This window comes from Poecile atricapillus, chromosome 1, assembly GCF_030490865.1.
Source record: "Poecile atricapillus isolate bPoeAtr1 chromosome 1, bPoeAtr1.hap1, whole genome shotgun sequence".
Taxonomy (NCBI): Eukaryota; Metazoa; Chordata; class Aves; order Passeriformes; family Paridae; genus Poecile; species Poecile atricapillus.
Genome location: NC_081249.1, coordinates 3469081 through 3484399, shown reverse-complemented (window position 1 = coordinate 3484399; position 15319 = coordinate 3469081). Strand labels below are relative to the sequence as shown.

General features: G+C 44.5%; 2 protein-coding genes across 2 annotated transcripts in view; both read right to left on the bottom strand.

Moving 5' to 3' along the window:
- B3GALT5 (beta-1,3-galactosyltransferase 5) overlaps nucleotides 1-15319 on the bottom strand; it is a 359311-nt gene that overhangs the window by 263977 nt on the left and 80015 nt on the right. The window lies entirely within an intron of this gene.
- On the bottom strand, nucleotides 130-14290 carry ETS2 (ETS proto-oncogene 2, transcription factor). The gene is made up of 10 exons (XM_058834195.1): nucleotides 13933-14290; nucleotides 10766-10837; nucleotides 7940-8060; nucleotides 6225-6344; nucleotides 5571-5771; nucleotides 4871-4954; nucleotides 3970-4212; nucleotides 3542-3805; nucleotides 2768-2886; nucleotides 130-1722 (listed from the first exon to the last, which is right to left on the bottom strand). The coding sequence occupies exons 2-10, from the start codon at nucleotides 10835-10837 to the stop codon at nucleotides 1507-1509; spliced, it is 1440 nt and encodes a 479-aa protein (XP_058690178.1). The 5' UTR covers nucleotides 13933-14290; the 3' UTR covers nucleotides 130-1506.

Genomic DNA, 15319 nt, shown 5'->3' with positions numbered 1-15319 from the left:
TTCCTTTTTTCATCCTGCAGCTGTTGAGGGTGGTGGTAGCAGGATGGACAAGGATTGAATCACCAAACAAACAAGAAAGGAACTCCTCTGAAACTTTCCAGATCGAAAAAGCACACACAAAATTTTCTTTTCAAGAGGTTTTAATGAAGAGTCATATTTTTAAACCTCTCACACTGTACAACACATTTAACTGTACATCAAGCTCAGATAAAAAATAAAGCTTTCTTACAAAGTACGGTTTTCCAGTGATTTTTTTTTTCCTTTTTTTTTTTTTTTGCAGTAAAAATAGCTGCTACATAAAACCCTCCTGATCTTTGAAAAGGAGTCACAGTTATTTCCAAAAATAGAATTCGTATTTTAATCATACAGAATAAACTGCAGGAAGAGACGAGTGAACTGAAAAAATAAGGCTTGTATATAAATTTTTTTTTAAAAGTACATGCATAGAAGTTTAAAAACATATGCCATTTATAAAGAAAAAAAGGTAATTTTACCCATATTAATAGTTTCATTTTTCAGTTACAGAAGAAACCACAAACAGGCCCTTTTATGTCCCAGAATACAACATTATTTTCCTGTAAAAATGCCAAAATGCACAAAGAATTGCCAGCTTCAGGCTTGGCAAAATCCTGAGCCCGACCTCCCTCCCTGTCCCCCCAAATGCATGCACACTGAGTATAGAACTTCTGCTGTCTCTCAGGCCAATTAAATATTTGCAGAAGGTTGTATATCCTAGACAAACATGAAACCCATCCCCTCCCCCCCTCCATTTGATAAGTTTACATTCATCCTATTTCAAAACACACATACAATTAGTTTAATTTACACTATACAGTATCTGTTAAATAGGAACATCAGAGTTTCCAAAGGAATCACAGAATATATACAAACTGAATATTGAAATGGTATGATTTTCCCTTCTTTTAAAAGGGTGGTTGGTTTTTGTTTTTTTTTTTTAACAGTTGCTACATCTGGTTTTGGACACGAGAGTGTTTATGTACCTGTGCAGCACATTTCTGGAGTAGTAACAATAATAATAACAATAATAAAACGTGCTTTAAAACAAAAGTAATACCGGTCTCCTTACTGCTCATTTAAAATAAATTAGTTTGTGGTTGTTTTTAAATAACCTGCATGAGGACGGCGGTGTTTCACAAACATCCCAGCAAGAGTTCTGCTGCATCGCTGGTTTCTCACAGCCAACCTTTGGTTTCAAAGCCAACCCCATCCTTTCAGGGCAGTGTCGAAGCGCTTGGCAGGGCAGGGCAGGTCAGAAATGCTGACCCCAGGAGCATCCCCGTGTCTCCACGCCGGAGCCAGGGCTGTGCCCGCTCCCGCAGAGCCCCACCGACCCCGCTCGGCCGCTTCCCTCCGGCTCTCCGCGGTTACAAAATGGATGAAGGTCCCGCTTTGGGCAGCCTCCCCCCGGGCACGGCGGGCCCGGCTGCCACGGCTCCCGGGCATTGTCCCCACTGGTGACTCCAGACGCACGAGCCGGGGCCGGGATCAGTCCTCGGTGTCGGGCTGCACGCCCAGCATGGCGTGCAGCTCCTCGGGGGTGTAGCCCAGCAGGTTGTGCAGGTCGCACACGAAGCGGTACACGTAGCGCTTGCCCGACGTCTTGTGGATGATGTTCTTGTCGTAGTAGTAGCGCAGGCCCCGGCTCAGCTTCTCGTAGTTCATCTTGGGCTTGTTCTTCCTCCTCCCCCACCGCCGTGCCACCTGCCAGAGAGCAAAATGCAGCTTTATTCGACTCGTCTGCTCCTCGGCGGCCAGTTAAATAAAACCCTTCCTCAGACACAGCATTTCATTTGCTTTGGATGGCCCAACCTCACAAGAGAGGAGCTGGTGACTGATCCCACAAGAGAGCTCAACAGCAGCAAATCTCTCAGGGATTTTCTCACCCAGGAGAAGGTGGCTGACAGCAAAGGACACCAGTTTGCAGGGGATGGGCCAAAACATGCTTAAGGAGGTCAGGTTTATGGAGAAACCACAGAATATCCCAAGCTGGAAGTGTCCCACAGGGACCAAAATCTAATTCCTGGCCCTGCACTGGACAGCCCTGAGAAACACAGAATATCCTTAGCTGGAAGGAATCACAGAATCAACCAGGCTGGAAAAGACCTCTGAGACAGAGCCCAGCCTATGACCCAACACCACCTTGTCAACCAGCCCATGGCACTGAGTGCCACACCAAGTCTTCAACACCCCCAGGGACGGTGACCCCACCACCAGTCCAGCTCCTGGCCCTGCACAGGACAACCCCACGAATCACAGAACACCCTGAGCTGGAAGGGACCCACAAGGCACCAAGCCCAACTCCTGCCTCTGCACAGACACCCCAACAATCCCACCCTGTGCCTGAGGGTTTTGTGCAAACACTCCTGGAGCTCTGGCACAATCTGCTCTCTCAAAAAAACCCTGTTTTACCCCTCATTTGCTATCAGGCAGTAGGGACAACTCTTTACTGGAAGTTCAATGCTGTGAAGTTCCTTGGAGCTCATGATTTCTATCCCCTCTTTTTTCTTTTCTTTTTTTAACATCAAAAAGTTTCACTGGACTTTTTATGCCATATCTTAATACAATAATTTCCCTACTGGAAACAGTATCAGAAAATAAAAATGCATCACTTTTAATGAGTGAAGTTCCCAAAATACTTCAAAAGCAGCACTACCATATTTGATGTACAGCATCTATAGCCAGGACTGGGCCCACAGATGTCAGATCAGACCCCAAATCTTTGTTTTCACCCCAATTAGCCACATACCTCATCTGGGTCAGCAAGTTTAAATTCCCATCCATCTCCTGTCCAACTAATGAATGACTGACAGGACTTGTCAGTCAGTAACTCCAGAAGGAATTGCCACAGCTGGATAGGTCCACTGCCTGTTGGGAAAGAGGAGACACAGAAAAACCACAAATTAATACCTCTGCCAGCTCTAACCACAACCAACGTATGTGACCAGACTCGTATCACAGACCTGGTAATTAATCTGATTTATCTTTTTTATAGATCAGAAAGAAACCTAAGGTTTTACTCCACAGCACAAATCTGCTCCCTCCCCATGTAAAAATGAAGTCAGTTTTTTTTCATGGAAACAAAGGATTTGACAAAAGTTATGCCTTTGCCTCTCATGTGGATCCCTTAACCCTCACTCCCACCTCCCAAACAGCTGCATTTTGAGCTCCAGGGCTTGTCCTGAAGTCTTGGGCTTGGCAAACACCCTACAGGAAAAAAACAATCTCAGCAAGGACTACAGCAACAAGGCCTTAACAACACCTGTGGGAATTTCCAAATCTGGGAGATTTTGTCCAAGCTCTCCTCTTTTTCAAACAGATCAAAAACTGCATTTGATTTTTTTCTTGATCTGACGTGCCTGTCTGTTCCTGCACTGGGTGGATAATCCCCAAGACTTTGTTTAGCCACATATAAAACTGAAATTATTTGTGACTAGTGGTCCCTACCCCTGTGGCACCCACTTACAGGGAGCACTGATGCTACAGAAGAAAACAGGAGTGACCATTTTGCCCCACCACTCACCAGTAAAGCCAGCCAGGATGGCTGCTGGTATAACTGGTTTCCCTTGCTCCACAGGATCACTCCGTTCTTGGATGTAGTCTTTGAAGGACATGGTAGGTTTGCTCAGGCACAGGGACTGGCTGCAGTCATCCTCAAAGCTCTCGTAGGATGGCACACGCTGCAGATCCACCAGGGAGGACTGGCTGTTCCAGGACTGCAGCATGGAATCCGAGCTCTCGTAGCTCTCGGCACCGCTGTCGCTGGATTCGTGTTCTCTCAGCTTGCCTTTTATCAAATAAAACAATAAAATAAATAAAATAGAAAGTGGTTTTTTGGGTTTTTTTTACCCTCCCCCTCAATCCAGCCTGTCCATATAAATCAGGCAAAGGAGGAAGAGGTGCTCGGAACGGGGCCTTGGCCTCGTGTTTATCATGCAGATAACGACTCACCAGAGTTATCCATCAGCAAATTGAGATTGCTCCTTGGGAAATCTTGGTTTACTGCACAGTAGTTCACACCAACAGCATCTGCTTGGGTTTTAGGGAACAATGGGAAGTCTTGTTCTGGGTTGAGGAGATTCGGTGCCGTGGAAGTCTGACAGACGTCAGTCAGGAGACTGGGTTTGGGATAACTGAGGGGTTTAGGGTATCCAGGCATTTGCATTCCATAGGAATTCTGATCTACGCTAACAGCTGAAAAAAGAAACCAAAGAATTAGATGATTTCCCCCTGGAGACCCTTAAACAAACTAATACACTAAATACACCAAATCAGATTCTGCAAATCCCCCTCTGTAACTTGCCAGCCACAAATGCCCATTGTTCATTCTTCAAGGAAACTACAGAAAAAATTGGGGAAGTTTAAGTGGTTTTGAGCAAGGCTCTCCCCATTAAGTGGTGTAATCAGGCTGAGCTGAAGCCTGACTGTGGCAGAATAAAACACACCATCAATCAAACAATCCGAGGGAGCCAGCACTGCATCCCACACACTTCCAACAGCTCTAGCACACTCCCAGAGCCTTTAAAAAGGCCTAAACAGAACTCTTGCTGCTTCCCTTTTTCCCCAGCTTTTGCCCTGGTTTGCTAGAGATGGGAGTGGTCATTCTGCACCACAGATGGAAGGTTTGGCATAGCAAGGGAAATTTCATTTTCTCAAAGCCTTTGCTCTTCAAATGATTTCCGATATAAATTAGGTGACAATTGAACAACACGAGGAAAGAAGGCTGGAGCAGCTGAAGTCAAATGTTCAAGCACAGTACCTATTCTGGTGCTTTTTGTTTCTACCCAGGAGTCTGTGACGTGCTTAGAATAAACTGAGAGATGCAAAATACGAATTTTTAAAAAAAACTTACTTAAGGAATTATTATTGACCCAGTGAGGAACAGATGTGAGGTGAGAGTTCTCCACATATTGATCCTGTGTTTTCTCTTGGCTGTCTGGGGAGAGGAGAAATGGAGAAAATTTGGGTTTATAGTTTTAAAGATCCAACCTGTATGCTATAGAAAGCTTCTGACTCTTGTGAGTATTTTGGGGTCACCATTCACAACAATTTTAGTATCACACTCTATTTGCATTCTCTCTCATGATAGAAATCACACTAAAAAAAACCCAACCAACTTCCAACAGGCTTTGAAACCATCTCACCAACTGCATTTTCACATAAAACTTAAAACCAACAATAACTGCAGTGTGCTTTAAGGTCCAACTGTTGGTTAGCTTTGTATTTATGGGGTTAACTGTTTTATTTATGGGGTATTTACAGTGCTGGTACCCCAACCTCATTTATTCCAGTGATCTTCCCAAATAAAACCTGCCCACAAATGTACTCAGCCTGCACACAGAATGTCTGCAGCTATCTGGATCTGTGCTTTGCATACCAAGGATGTACTGACAGTGCTGATAATGCTTTTATTAACCAAGTTTTAAAGTTCATTTCGAGTTTTCATATGCACTAAAGCCCTTCATAGTGAAACCAGTGTTGAAATCGAGTCCCATTTCTGTTTCTGTTAGGAGAGCCCCAAACCAAAAGCTTTTTCTGGCTCTCTTAACTACCTTTTATCATCTGTTCCAGGTGTTCCCACAGAATATCACCCACATAGTCAGGTGCCAGTTCCAGGAAACGCTCCTTGCCCAGGTTGCACAAGTCTTGGCCACTCATAAGAAACTGATGGAAATTCACATTTGCCAAGCTGAACTCATTAGTAGCCCATGAAAGCCATTGGCAAACTTGCTGTTCAGTCCACAGCCAGGGATCTGCAAGACAGGAAGGATCCAACATTTAGAGGTAACTCTTGCCATGTAATCTTCCTTAGAAAGCAGTGAATTAAAAAGAAATAAAATTATTTAGCCAAGTAATTGAGTTCTGAATGAATTCAGAATGAATGTATTCTTGAATTAAAAAAAAAAACCCAAAACAACCCAGTCCTCTCTTTTCTTTCTGCATTCACTTGCAGAAACCAGAGATGTCCTCAGCTTGCTTGATTCTCTCTCATGCTGCCAAAGCATGAGCTCTCCATGCACCCATTTTTAACACCAGCAAGTCTGGCCTTTCCACGGCAAGCTGTGCCAAATTCACATAGGATCCATTCTTGTATTTCCTACTGACATCATTCCTTCCTTTTCAAAGAGCAGCTATTCAGCCTCCTCCTTAGCATTAAAAAAAAAATAAAAAAAATAAAAAAAAGCTTATAAATAGCAAGCACTTACTATTTGGGATACCCAGCCGACACTGTTCCTTTGTGAAACCACTGAAAGTATCTTTCAGGGCCTGACTCATCACAGCCTTGCTGCACGGGGTTAACAGAGGCAATTCACAGTTGTTCGACTCTGCAAGAAAAGAAAAGGGGTGGAGGGGAGGAAGAAGACACATTAACTTCAGGCCACTGAAAGGAGTGACTGGGTTTTGCTGTTTGAAGAATTTAAAAAAAAATAAAAATAAAAAGGATGCTAGAAAGTTGGTGTTTTAGGAAAACACAGATCACCATGCTCTAAAATCTCTGTGCTACTCGTTTGATAAGATTGCATCACTAATTAGAGCTTTGCAGCTTTCCATGCATAGATCCTTATTTACTCTCAGTGGTTACATAAAGTGCCTTTGTTGCAGGGAAACTTTATTTTTTTTTTTTTTTTTTGAAGGGAAATGAGACTGCTTGTTCCTATTTTACCACCCATAATTTGCCCTGAGACTTCTTTGCAACTCCAGACAATCTTTATTTAATTTGAGAGCTAAGTAACTGGCAGCAGGGTTGTGAAGAGGCAGCTTGCACTATTCAACACTGCATTTTCAGACCTTATCATATCTCATCACCCAAGCACATGGTGCAATGGATTATTCCATCATCTGGACCAAACAAGTGTGACTGGTAACAAGCTGGGGGTGAATAATGCATCAAACCACAAAGCTGGCACCATTGTGTGTCAGTATAAATCACTGATCTACTTCACTGACTTTCAAATTTACAAGAAGATTCTATTTTAAGGATAAATTCAGCTCCCACTCAGCTTTTCTTATTGGTCAATTTTTACCAGAAGATGCCTCATTTTATCATAGAACGATGTCACAGAATGATTTGGGATGGAAGGGACTTGAAAGCCCATCCAGTGCCATCCTTGCCATGGCAGGGACACCTTCCCCTATCCCAGCTGCTCTTGGCAGATTCCAAGTCAGCTCAGAGCTGTGCAGCTCTTCCTGCTCTCCCAGACTATCTACAGACTCCACTTGTGCTTAATTCTGTTTTTACCACACCCTTCCTAATATCTGCAAGGACTTGCTTTGCTGACCAGAGCAGGTGACTGATTAGAATCACACTAGAACAAAGAACCTGTGGTTTTCTGGGTTTGAGGGCTGGAGGTTTTTTTTTCCTTTCCCTAAGGGGAGATAAAAGCAGCATCAGGTAAAATATCTACATTTTTTCAGGGATTTTAGGCAAGGATTTATAGGGAACTCTTGGTGGAATACTGACCTACACACACACAAATAAAACTTAAAAACATCTTAAAACATCTCCACCCTGTTTTTTAAGATATGGAATAAAACATACTGAGATTTAACACCAGAGAATCAAAACAGCTTTTAGAATATTTGCATTTTAATTATGGTTGAGATGTTGCAAATTCAAATACACAAAACCCTCTTTTTAGAGATTTTTAAACTCTCAGTTCTGCTTAAACTCCTACTAAGGCTTCTTTCACAAAAAAATCAGTTTATTAGGCTACTGAATCCCAGTTCCTATTTCTTCCCAGTACAGAAAACAGCAACTATCCACCAAGAAACTCACATGAATAAAACCAAGCATGTACACACAAGTTTGTGTATTAAACCACATCTTTTTAGGAAAATCCATGTTGCACACCCAGGAAATGTTACTTAGACAAAAATTTCTGATCTGCTGAGTGGACTAAGGAGCAAAGTGAAGATTTACCATAAGAAGTGGAGTCAAATCCTGTTGGCACTTCCTGAAGCGTTTGGTCTTCACTGAGTGAGAAAAAATACCCAGCAAAAAGCGAGTTTGAGCTGTCAAAGGTGTCAAACGCTGGCTGACGCTGCAAAGGAACAGAATAAATACAGAACAACGTAAGCATTTTGCTGGAGAGCAGTGAACTCCACTGCTAGGAAGTGTCTGGGTTTGGTTTCCTAGATCTGGAGATCACGAACAACCACTACCTTGAATGAGCCAGCTTTGCAACTTAACCACAATGAGGGCACAGCTTCTGCTACCAGTGACTAAAACCCACTGATAAGGGTGAGGTGGGGGATGTTCTGCAGCTTACAGTAAAGCCAAATCAAGATATTCTCAGCTTTTTCCTGTAATTGAGGCTTTTAACAATAGAGAATACACGTGTGTGTGTGTGTGTGTGTGTATAACTACGTGTTTATTTCCAGGTATATTTTAAAGAAATCCTCATTTCCTTAACCCTTTTAAATTGATTATCCACTTGATGAGGATTTGATGGCAGATCAGTAAATTATGAGAAAAACCGCCAGTGCAAAACCTACAGTAGATTTATGAAGTTGTTTTGTTTTGTTTTCTGAAGGATAAAACTCATCTGAACCACATCACTTGAAGCTACAGCCAGCTTTACAGGACTTGAGGAAGGATGCTGTAGCATCTTTTACACTTCTGCCTTCCTGGATTTGCCAGCAACCACATTTTTTAAGCCTTGCAAGTGCTCAGATGCTCAGTGAAACAATTCTACTTTCATTTTACAGCAAGGGATAAACAAGACTGATAAAAATGCTCCAGATAAATTGGATTCTACTGATATACTGACATTCAAGAAACTTTGTTATATTTTGAAAGCCTAATTCCTTTCAAACTGGACTTGTGCTGTGTATGCCTGAAATACTGTAATGAATTTAGTAAATTCCCCCCAACCACTTCAGTCTTTGGGGGGCAGAAGGAATGTGAGCAGAGGAAGAAATAACTTCAAAAACAACTTAAGAAACTTGCTTGTTAGTCACAGGGAAACTGTATCTGCAATATCTTCAGGCAAAGATGGATAAAAGTGGCCACTGAGATTTTTTTAAAGGCAGCTGAGGATAGAACATTGCTCTGGAAAGCTGCAGCTGGCTCGTGGCAGCTCCTGCCCTTCAGGGAGCTGGAGACAAAGGCAACTTGCAAATGTTTATTTGGTTTGGGCAAACACTGATTTGCCAGCTTGTGTCAACGGAGTGGATTTAGCTGAGGACAAGGCAAGGATTTTTCAGGGTAGTGTTCAGGTGCAATGCAAAAAGCAACCTAAACTATGTTCCTGGAATAGCAAATTAGGATTAATTTCCCCTCACATTCCCAAACTTTTCATGTCACCACAAACAGTATGATGGTCATTCAGAAATCTCCTGGCCAGCAGGTACAAACTGTGGACCTCTGGTTCAGGTACTCCCCAACTCAAGTCAAAGCCAGCCCTTGGAAAGACTCATGTCTGAATAAAACAAGTTAATAACAGCTGCCAAATCTGCTGGTAAAAGATTCTTTATACGTTACTAGATAAAAGCTCTGACTCATCTCTAGCACTTAAAAAAAAGGGCAAGTTCTTTCAACACAATCTGGAAACTCCTGCATTTTGTGTAAATAGCTGACCCTTATCCTGAGTCACTGGAAAAAATGCTGTGGCATGTGAGTGAGTAAAATCCATACCGCGCTAGTTTCATATTTCAAAAGGGAGAAAATTATTGTGTAAGCACGTTCTTGATTTAATAGTAGTAAAAGAGGGAAAACACAATGCAGAATGAATTCTGCTCATCCTATCAGTTACACAACAACTTTGTTTGGCTTTTCAATACATGTAACTACTGCAGAACGAAATAAAATGGAACGTGAACAGCTACAGCACAGCAGAACACAAATCTCTGACTTAATTCTGTGACAACTGAACACTTGAATATTCAGTGCTTAGAATACCCACTGTGTTAAGAGCACACAGATGTTAAGTTGGGGGATCTCTTGGATTTTTTTGTGAGGAGTAAAAAGCTAAGAGGGGACATAAAGAGTCAGAGCAGCCAGCATCCCAGAGCCTCACTGATTCTTCAAACCATGGCCATTCCTCAAAGCTAATGAGAGCAGAAAGGGTCTCCCTAACCTTTAATTGGTTAACATTAATCAATGCTGTGTAAAAAATTGATATTGGGATTAAAAAGCAACCTGCATGAAAGGGGAGGGAGGGAGCCCTTTGAGACTGAGCCTTTATAGTCTGCTGACCTCAGTTTGTAAATTCCTTTCAAAACAAATAACAGACACAGTCTACCCAAAGATGAAAGAAATGTAATAACTTTTGGAGTTTTTACAATGTATTTGGCTTCCATTAATAACAGTTGTAAGTGAACAATCTACTTTTATTCCAAACAATGCTCAGGAAAGTACCAAACCTGACCACTCCTAACAGAAGAGGTCTCTGCCAGTCTCATCAAACTAAAGACACAAATCCTCTCCTGCTCCCCCATCTTTAACCTTTATTTCAGCAGAAGTTCCACCAATACAAGCCAATTTGAACTCAGTTCTTGTCTACTTCTTTCAAGTTCTTAGTATTTAGGGAAACGAAAGAGGGTTGAGGGTGCAAGATCTGAACCTTCCTATTTCAGTCTTGCTTTTCACATCCCCGTGGAACTCAGTGGGAATACTCTGGCAGAAGATTACAGGGGAGCAATTAAACCCATGTTCACTTGGCTTATCCAATTCCTGTTCTAGCACTGCAGGAACACAACAAAAGCACCGGCTGGATTTGGGAGGTGACAGCTCCAGGGTACTCACCTTGAGCATTCCTCTGTACATGTTTGACACAGGAGCTACTTGATCCATGTTCCTGATCCCAAAGTCACTCATCTGAAAAACGAGAGGGGTGACGTTAGAAACGCTGCCAAAGGAGGAGGAAGCAGATGTTAACAGATGTACCCGACTGCTCTGGCACAGAGTGTGCAGCAGTGAGACACAGGGAAAGCTTTTCCCAAGCACACAGGGCAGTTCTCACCTTGCTCTTCAGCTGGGAGAGCTCACACAAAATTTGTGGTTGCCTGGAAAGCCCACAGAAAGCTCTTGCCCACCGAGTACCTGTCTCTTTGGGGTCTTTTCCAACTTTTCACCTATTATCCTAGGTAATCAGTTCTGTGTTACTTTTGCTTACTCTGTGCCCTCTCAGAGGCCGTGATTCACTTCAGACTTTGGCTTTCAGAGGAAGAGGAGTGACAGAGTGGCACTGTGATACACCTTCACCTCCTGCATTCACCCCTCCATGCATAATCACAGAAGCCAATCCCAGTGTCCCCAACCTCCTGCCTTTACTACTTTACTCCAAACCACAAGACTTTCTAAACACAGGACTAACACATTTATAAAGCTTTAGAGGGCCTGAGTTTTATTTGAAAAAGGGTTTATGCAGTAAAATTCCCTGTTTAAAGGGCTGACAATGGGACCACTATCAATATATTCATGCCACTGAAGTCAAACCTTTATCAATATTGCCTTTATTACCAGGCACAGAGCTGTGTGAGGCCTGTGTAACTTTTCCCCTATATATCACTGAAGGAGAAGAGTGATAAGATTCATATCCTATGGAAAAGATCAAACATGAGGAATAAAGCCAGTTTTATGGCCATTGCTAAGGTTTATCACGATGCTGCAATTTAGGTGTCAGTGAACTTGCAGCTTGATACCTTATCAAGCTACACTTTTAATTTTCCTTCCCTTTTTTCACAGCACTGGGCTGAATTCCCCTGCTCCATAGCAACTGCCTGAAAACATGGACTTGTACTTAAATAGCCACAGAGGACACTATCAAGATTTCCACAAAACTGTGATCACTTATTATAAGCCAAATCTATCATTCACCATGTTAAAACAAGAAAAAAAAACAAAAAACAAAATCACTTTAAAATTCAGAAAAAAACCCTGTAAATTAGGATCTAAACAAAGTAAGCCCAGCTTGTTAAAAATTGCAACACATTCAAAAGCTGTCCATGTAAACAGAGAGGAAAATAAAAACAACCAGCAGCCAAAGACAAGGAACCCTTTCATACTCTTAAATAGCTGATCACTTAAAAATAAATGTAAAAAAAAAAAATAGCAAGAGTCCTTAACATGAAAGGCCTATTTCAACTTGACTGGGCCTTATAATTGAAACAAAATAAACCGACTGACACTGAAAAGAATATTCATTACTGTTACTCAAAAAGGGCAATCTACTGAACGATGTTTTTTACCTCAAACAGCACGTACAAATATTTGATCTAAATTACACATCTCATTGAGCAGCAAAGAATTTCACACAGCGTGAGTCTCACTCAGCAAGCATCCTAATCTGTTCATTAAATTTGCCACAGTTTAAACAACTGTTTATCCTTGCATTTGACTGGGCTTTTTAAAAAGTGTAAGGCAATTTCCAATACCCTTTGTTTTGCCTTTGAATTCTGCTCTGGTGTCCAGGGATAACTGGCTTAGGAACATGAGTATTTGTGAAAATATTCTATGTATATTCTGTAAGTTGAGGTCTGATCCCTGGTTAGGGGTACAAATAAGATTCTTGGCACTTGTGGGCAATTCTGACCTCTCCACAAATCCTGTTAGGCACGTCCCTATCCACTACAAGGGCTGGGATTCTCTCCTTCCTGCCTTTTTTTTTTTTTTTTTCTCTTTCTTTAGAGATGTTTAGGGCCCTAAGACAAAAGGTTTATACCAAGTGTTGATTACACTGCATTGCTCATTAACCCAAGCCCCTGCTTCTCCGTGCTGGGTTTGTTCCTAGGGAAAGCTTTTGAAAAATGAGACACTGAGCTCTGACTGAAAAACACATGGATTTCTTCAGCACGTTTCTTCCTCCACCCGAGTATCACAAAACAGAGGAATTTATATATCCCTTGCTCATCCCGCATCAGCTTTCTCCCCATCTGCAGCACAAATTCCCAGCCCTGAGATACAAAACCCTTACAGAGACAGCACAAGGCAAACAGACCTGGAAAGGCAAGGCGGATTTCCGTGGCACAGAGGGTTAAATCTGCCTTTCTGCCGGACTTAGAAAGCTGCTGTTCCAAGTTCAGAAAAGCCACTACGGCCCAACACGGTGTGCCTGGGCCTCACCTCCAACTCCTCCACTAATGCTGATGACTGCGACTTGCCAGCTATAATTGGTTTAACTGGCAGGACACCTTCCTCAACACCCCCGCATAGCTGAGTGGGTGAACCAGAACAGGGTCAACAGGATCAGGCACTTATTAACTAATACTCCTGAATTCTGATCGCCTTCTTTTCAGCAGCAGCCAGGTGCCTGCCCACAGCTGGGCGCAGCTGGGCAGCATCCACAGGGAGAAGCGAAGCGCTCCGGTGTTCCCGATGGATCGGATGGACCTCCAATGCGATTTTCCCTTGTTTTTTCGGGGGGATTTTTTGGGAGGGGAGAGCAGGCAGGGGAATATTTTGCCTGGATGTTTTGTTGGTTTTTTTTTTTCTTTTAAATAGCAATTTTTTTTCAGGGGAAAAAACAGCCTCCTCTTAGGAAGAGGGGAGGAGGGAACGGCGTGCCCCGTGCAGCCCCTGGGCTCCGCCGGGAGCCTGCCCGGCTTCTCACACACATGACACACGCTTCGCCCACGTAAAAAACTTCGGTGGGCAGATCACACAGCCCAACGTTGTTGGGGTTTTTTTTTTAAGTCCCTTTAAAGTCCTAACCAAATCCAGAGCGCGCTGCCCATTAACCCCTTCCTGCCGGGCCCGCGGCGTTCCCCGGGGGATGAGCCCCCGGCCGCTCCCCTCAGCCCCTCACGGCCCCCGGGCCGGGCTGAGGGATCGGCGTCCCCGAGGAGAATCCGCGGCGCGGATGGCTCGGGGCACACCAGCGAGAAGGAGTCCGGGCAGCACCAGCGAGGAGGGGTCCCGATGAGCCCTTTCTCCTTTTCTCCCCCCCTCCATCCCCGCCGCCCCCGCCTCACCTGGCCCCTGATGCCGGCGCTCCTGCGCTCCCTCCCCGGCGGCGGCCCCGGCCCCACACGCGGCGTCCAAGGGATGGAGGCGCCGCTGCCTCTCGGCGAGCCAAAATATCCTCGATGCGGCCGCGCCGGCCAACAACAACAGCGCTGATCCCGGCGGAGAGTCCCGGCGAAAGGAGGGGGGCACAGAAGGGGCGGGATGCGGCAGGGAAGGCAGGCGGTGCGTGGGCGCTGCCGGCCGGGGCGCGGGTGCGGGCGGCCCGCGGTGCTGCCGCGCTGGTTCCGCGCTGGTTCCGCCGCCGCTGGGCTCCGCTCCGCGCTGTGCTGCCCGGCCGCCCTCGCAGGCGCTCTTCAGCGGGCGGGGAGAGGCGGCAGGACCCGCCTCCCGCAAGCCCGGCCCCTCCGCTTGTTGTCGTCGCTGGTACCGGCACAGCCGCGCTCGGCCCCGGCTCCGGCAGCGCCGGGGATGCCGAGCGGCTCCGGGAGGAAGAGGGGGGGAAAAAGCTCTTTTATGTCAGCTGTTTTAACATCCTTCTGAGAGACTTTTTTTTTTTTTTTAATTATTTTATTATTATTATTTTTTTTTTTTTCTTCCCCCCCGGTTATGCGTGAGATAATTCATGCTGGACGTTTTCCACGCTTGTTTTTTTAGTTCATGCCTCTCGTCGAGATAGGAGAGTTAACCCCTAAAATCCCAAGCAGAAACAGCCTGTTTGAGCCTCAGGAAGGATCTCTTCACAGAAAGGCGTTAGAGATGCCCAGGGAGATTGGTGGAGTCACCATCCCTGGAGATGCTCAAGGAGCATCGGGACGTGGCACTCGGTGCCCTGGTTTGGTGGTCTGACACAAGTTGGACTCGATGCTCTCAAAAGATCTTTTCCAACCCGATTCTGTGATTTTCGTAAGTAAACTGCGACACTTGGTGCTGTGGAACTTCAGCGATTATGTCATGTCGCACCTTCCGCAATTATTTTGGGGAGTTCTTAATATAAAACGGGATGCGACGCAAAAAAAGCTGCAGCCTGCGAATCGCAGATCCTGACGCCGCAGCCTGTGAAACAGAGTTGGCGTTCCTCACACCTTGGGGAGAAAATTTGGTGGCCCTTGGAAAGTTGCAAGGAGCTCAGTGACACCAAACTGTAAAGTTACTTTCTGCTGAATTTATTTTGTCGAAGTGAGTTCCCCTTGAGGGGCTGGAGAGATTTTGTGGACAGGCAGGCAGGGGTCTGCGTGGCTTTTCTTGGGTTGGAGCCACCTCACTTTCCTGATTCTCATGCCAAATCACCTACAAACAATTTATAATGATATTAAACACTTTGTGTGCGTTCAGACAAGGGATCCATGTACCCTTCCCGGCTGGCCAGCCTGGCTGACCATGGGAGCCACCCTT

Coding starts and splice junctions, on each gene's coding strand:
- ETS2 (XM_058834195.1), bottom strand. CDS start 10,837: ATGAGTGACTTTGGGATCAGGAACATGGATCAAGTAGCTCCTGTGTCA. Junction 4,955..5,570: donor CCTGGAACAGATGATAAAAG/GTAGTTAAGAGA, acceptor TCCTCTCCCCAG/ACAGCCAAGAGAAAACACAG. Junction 2,887..3,541: donor CATCCTGGCTGGCTTTACTG/GTGAGTGGTGGG, acceptor CTTTCCCAACAG/GCAGTGGACCTATCCAGCTG.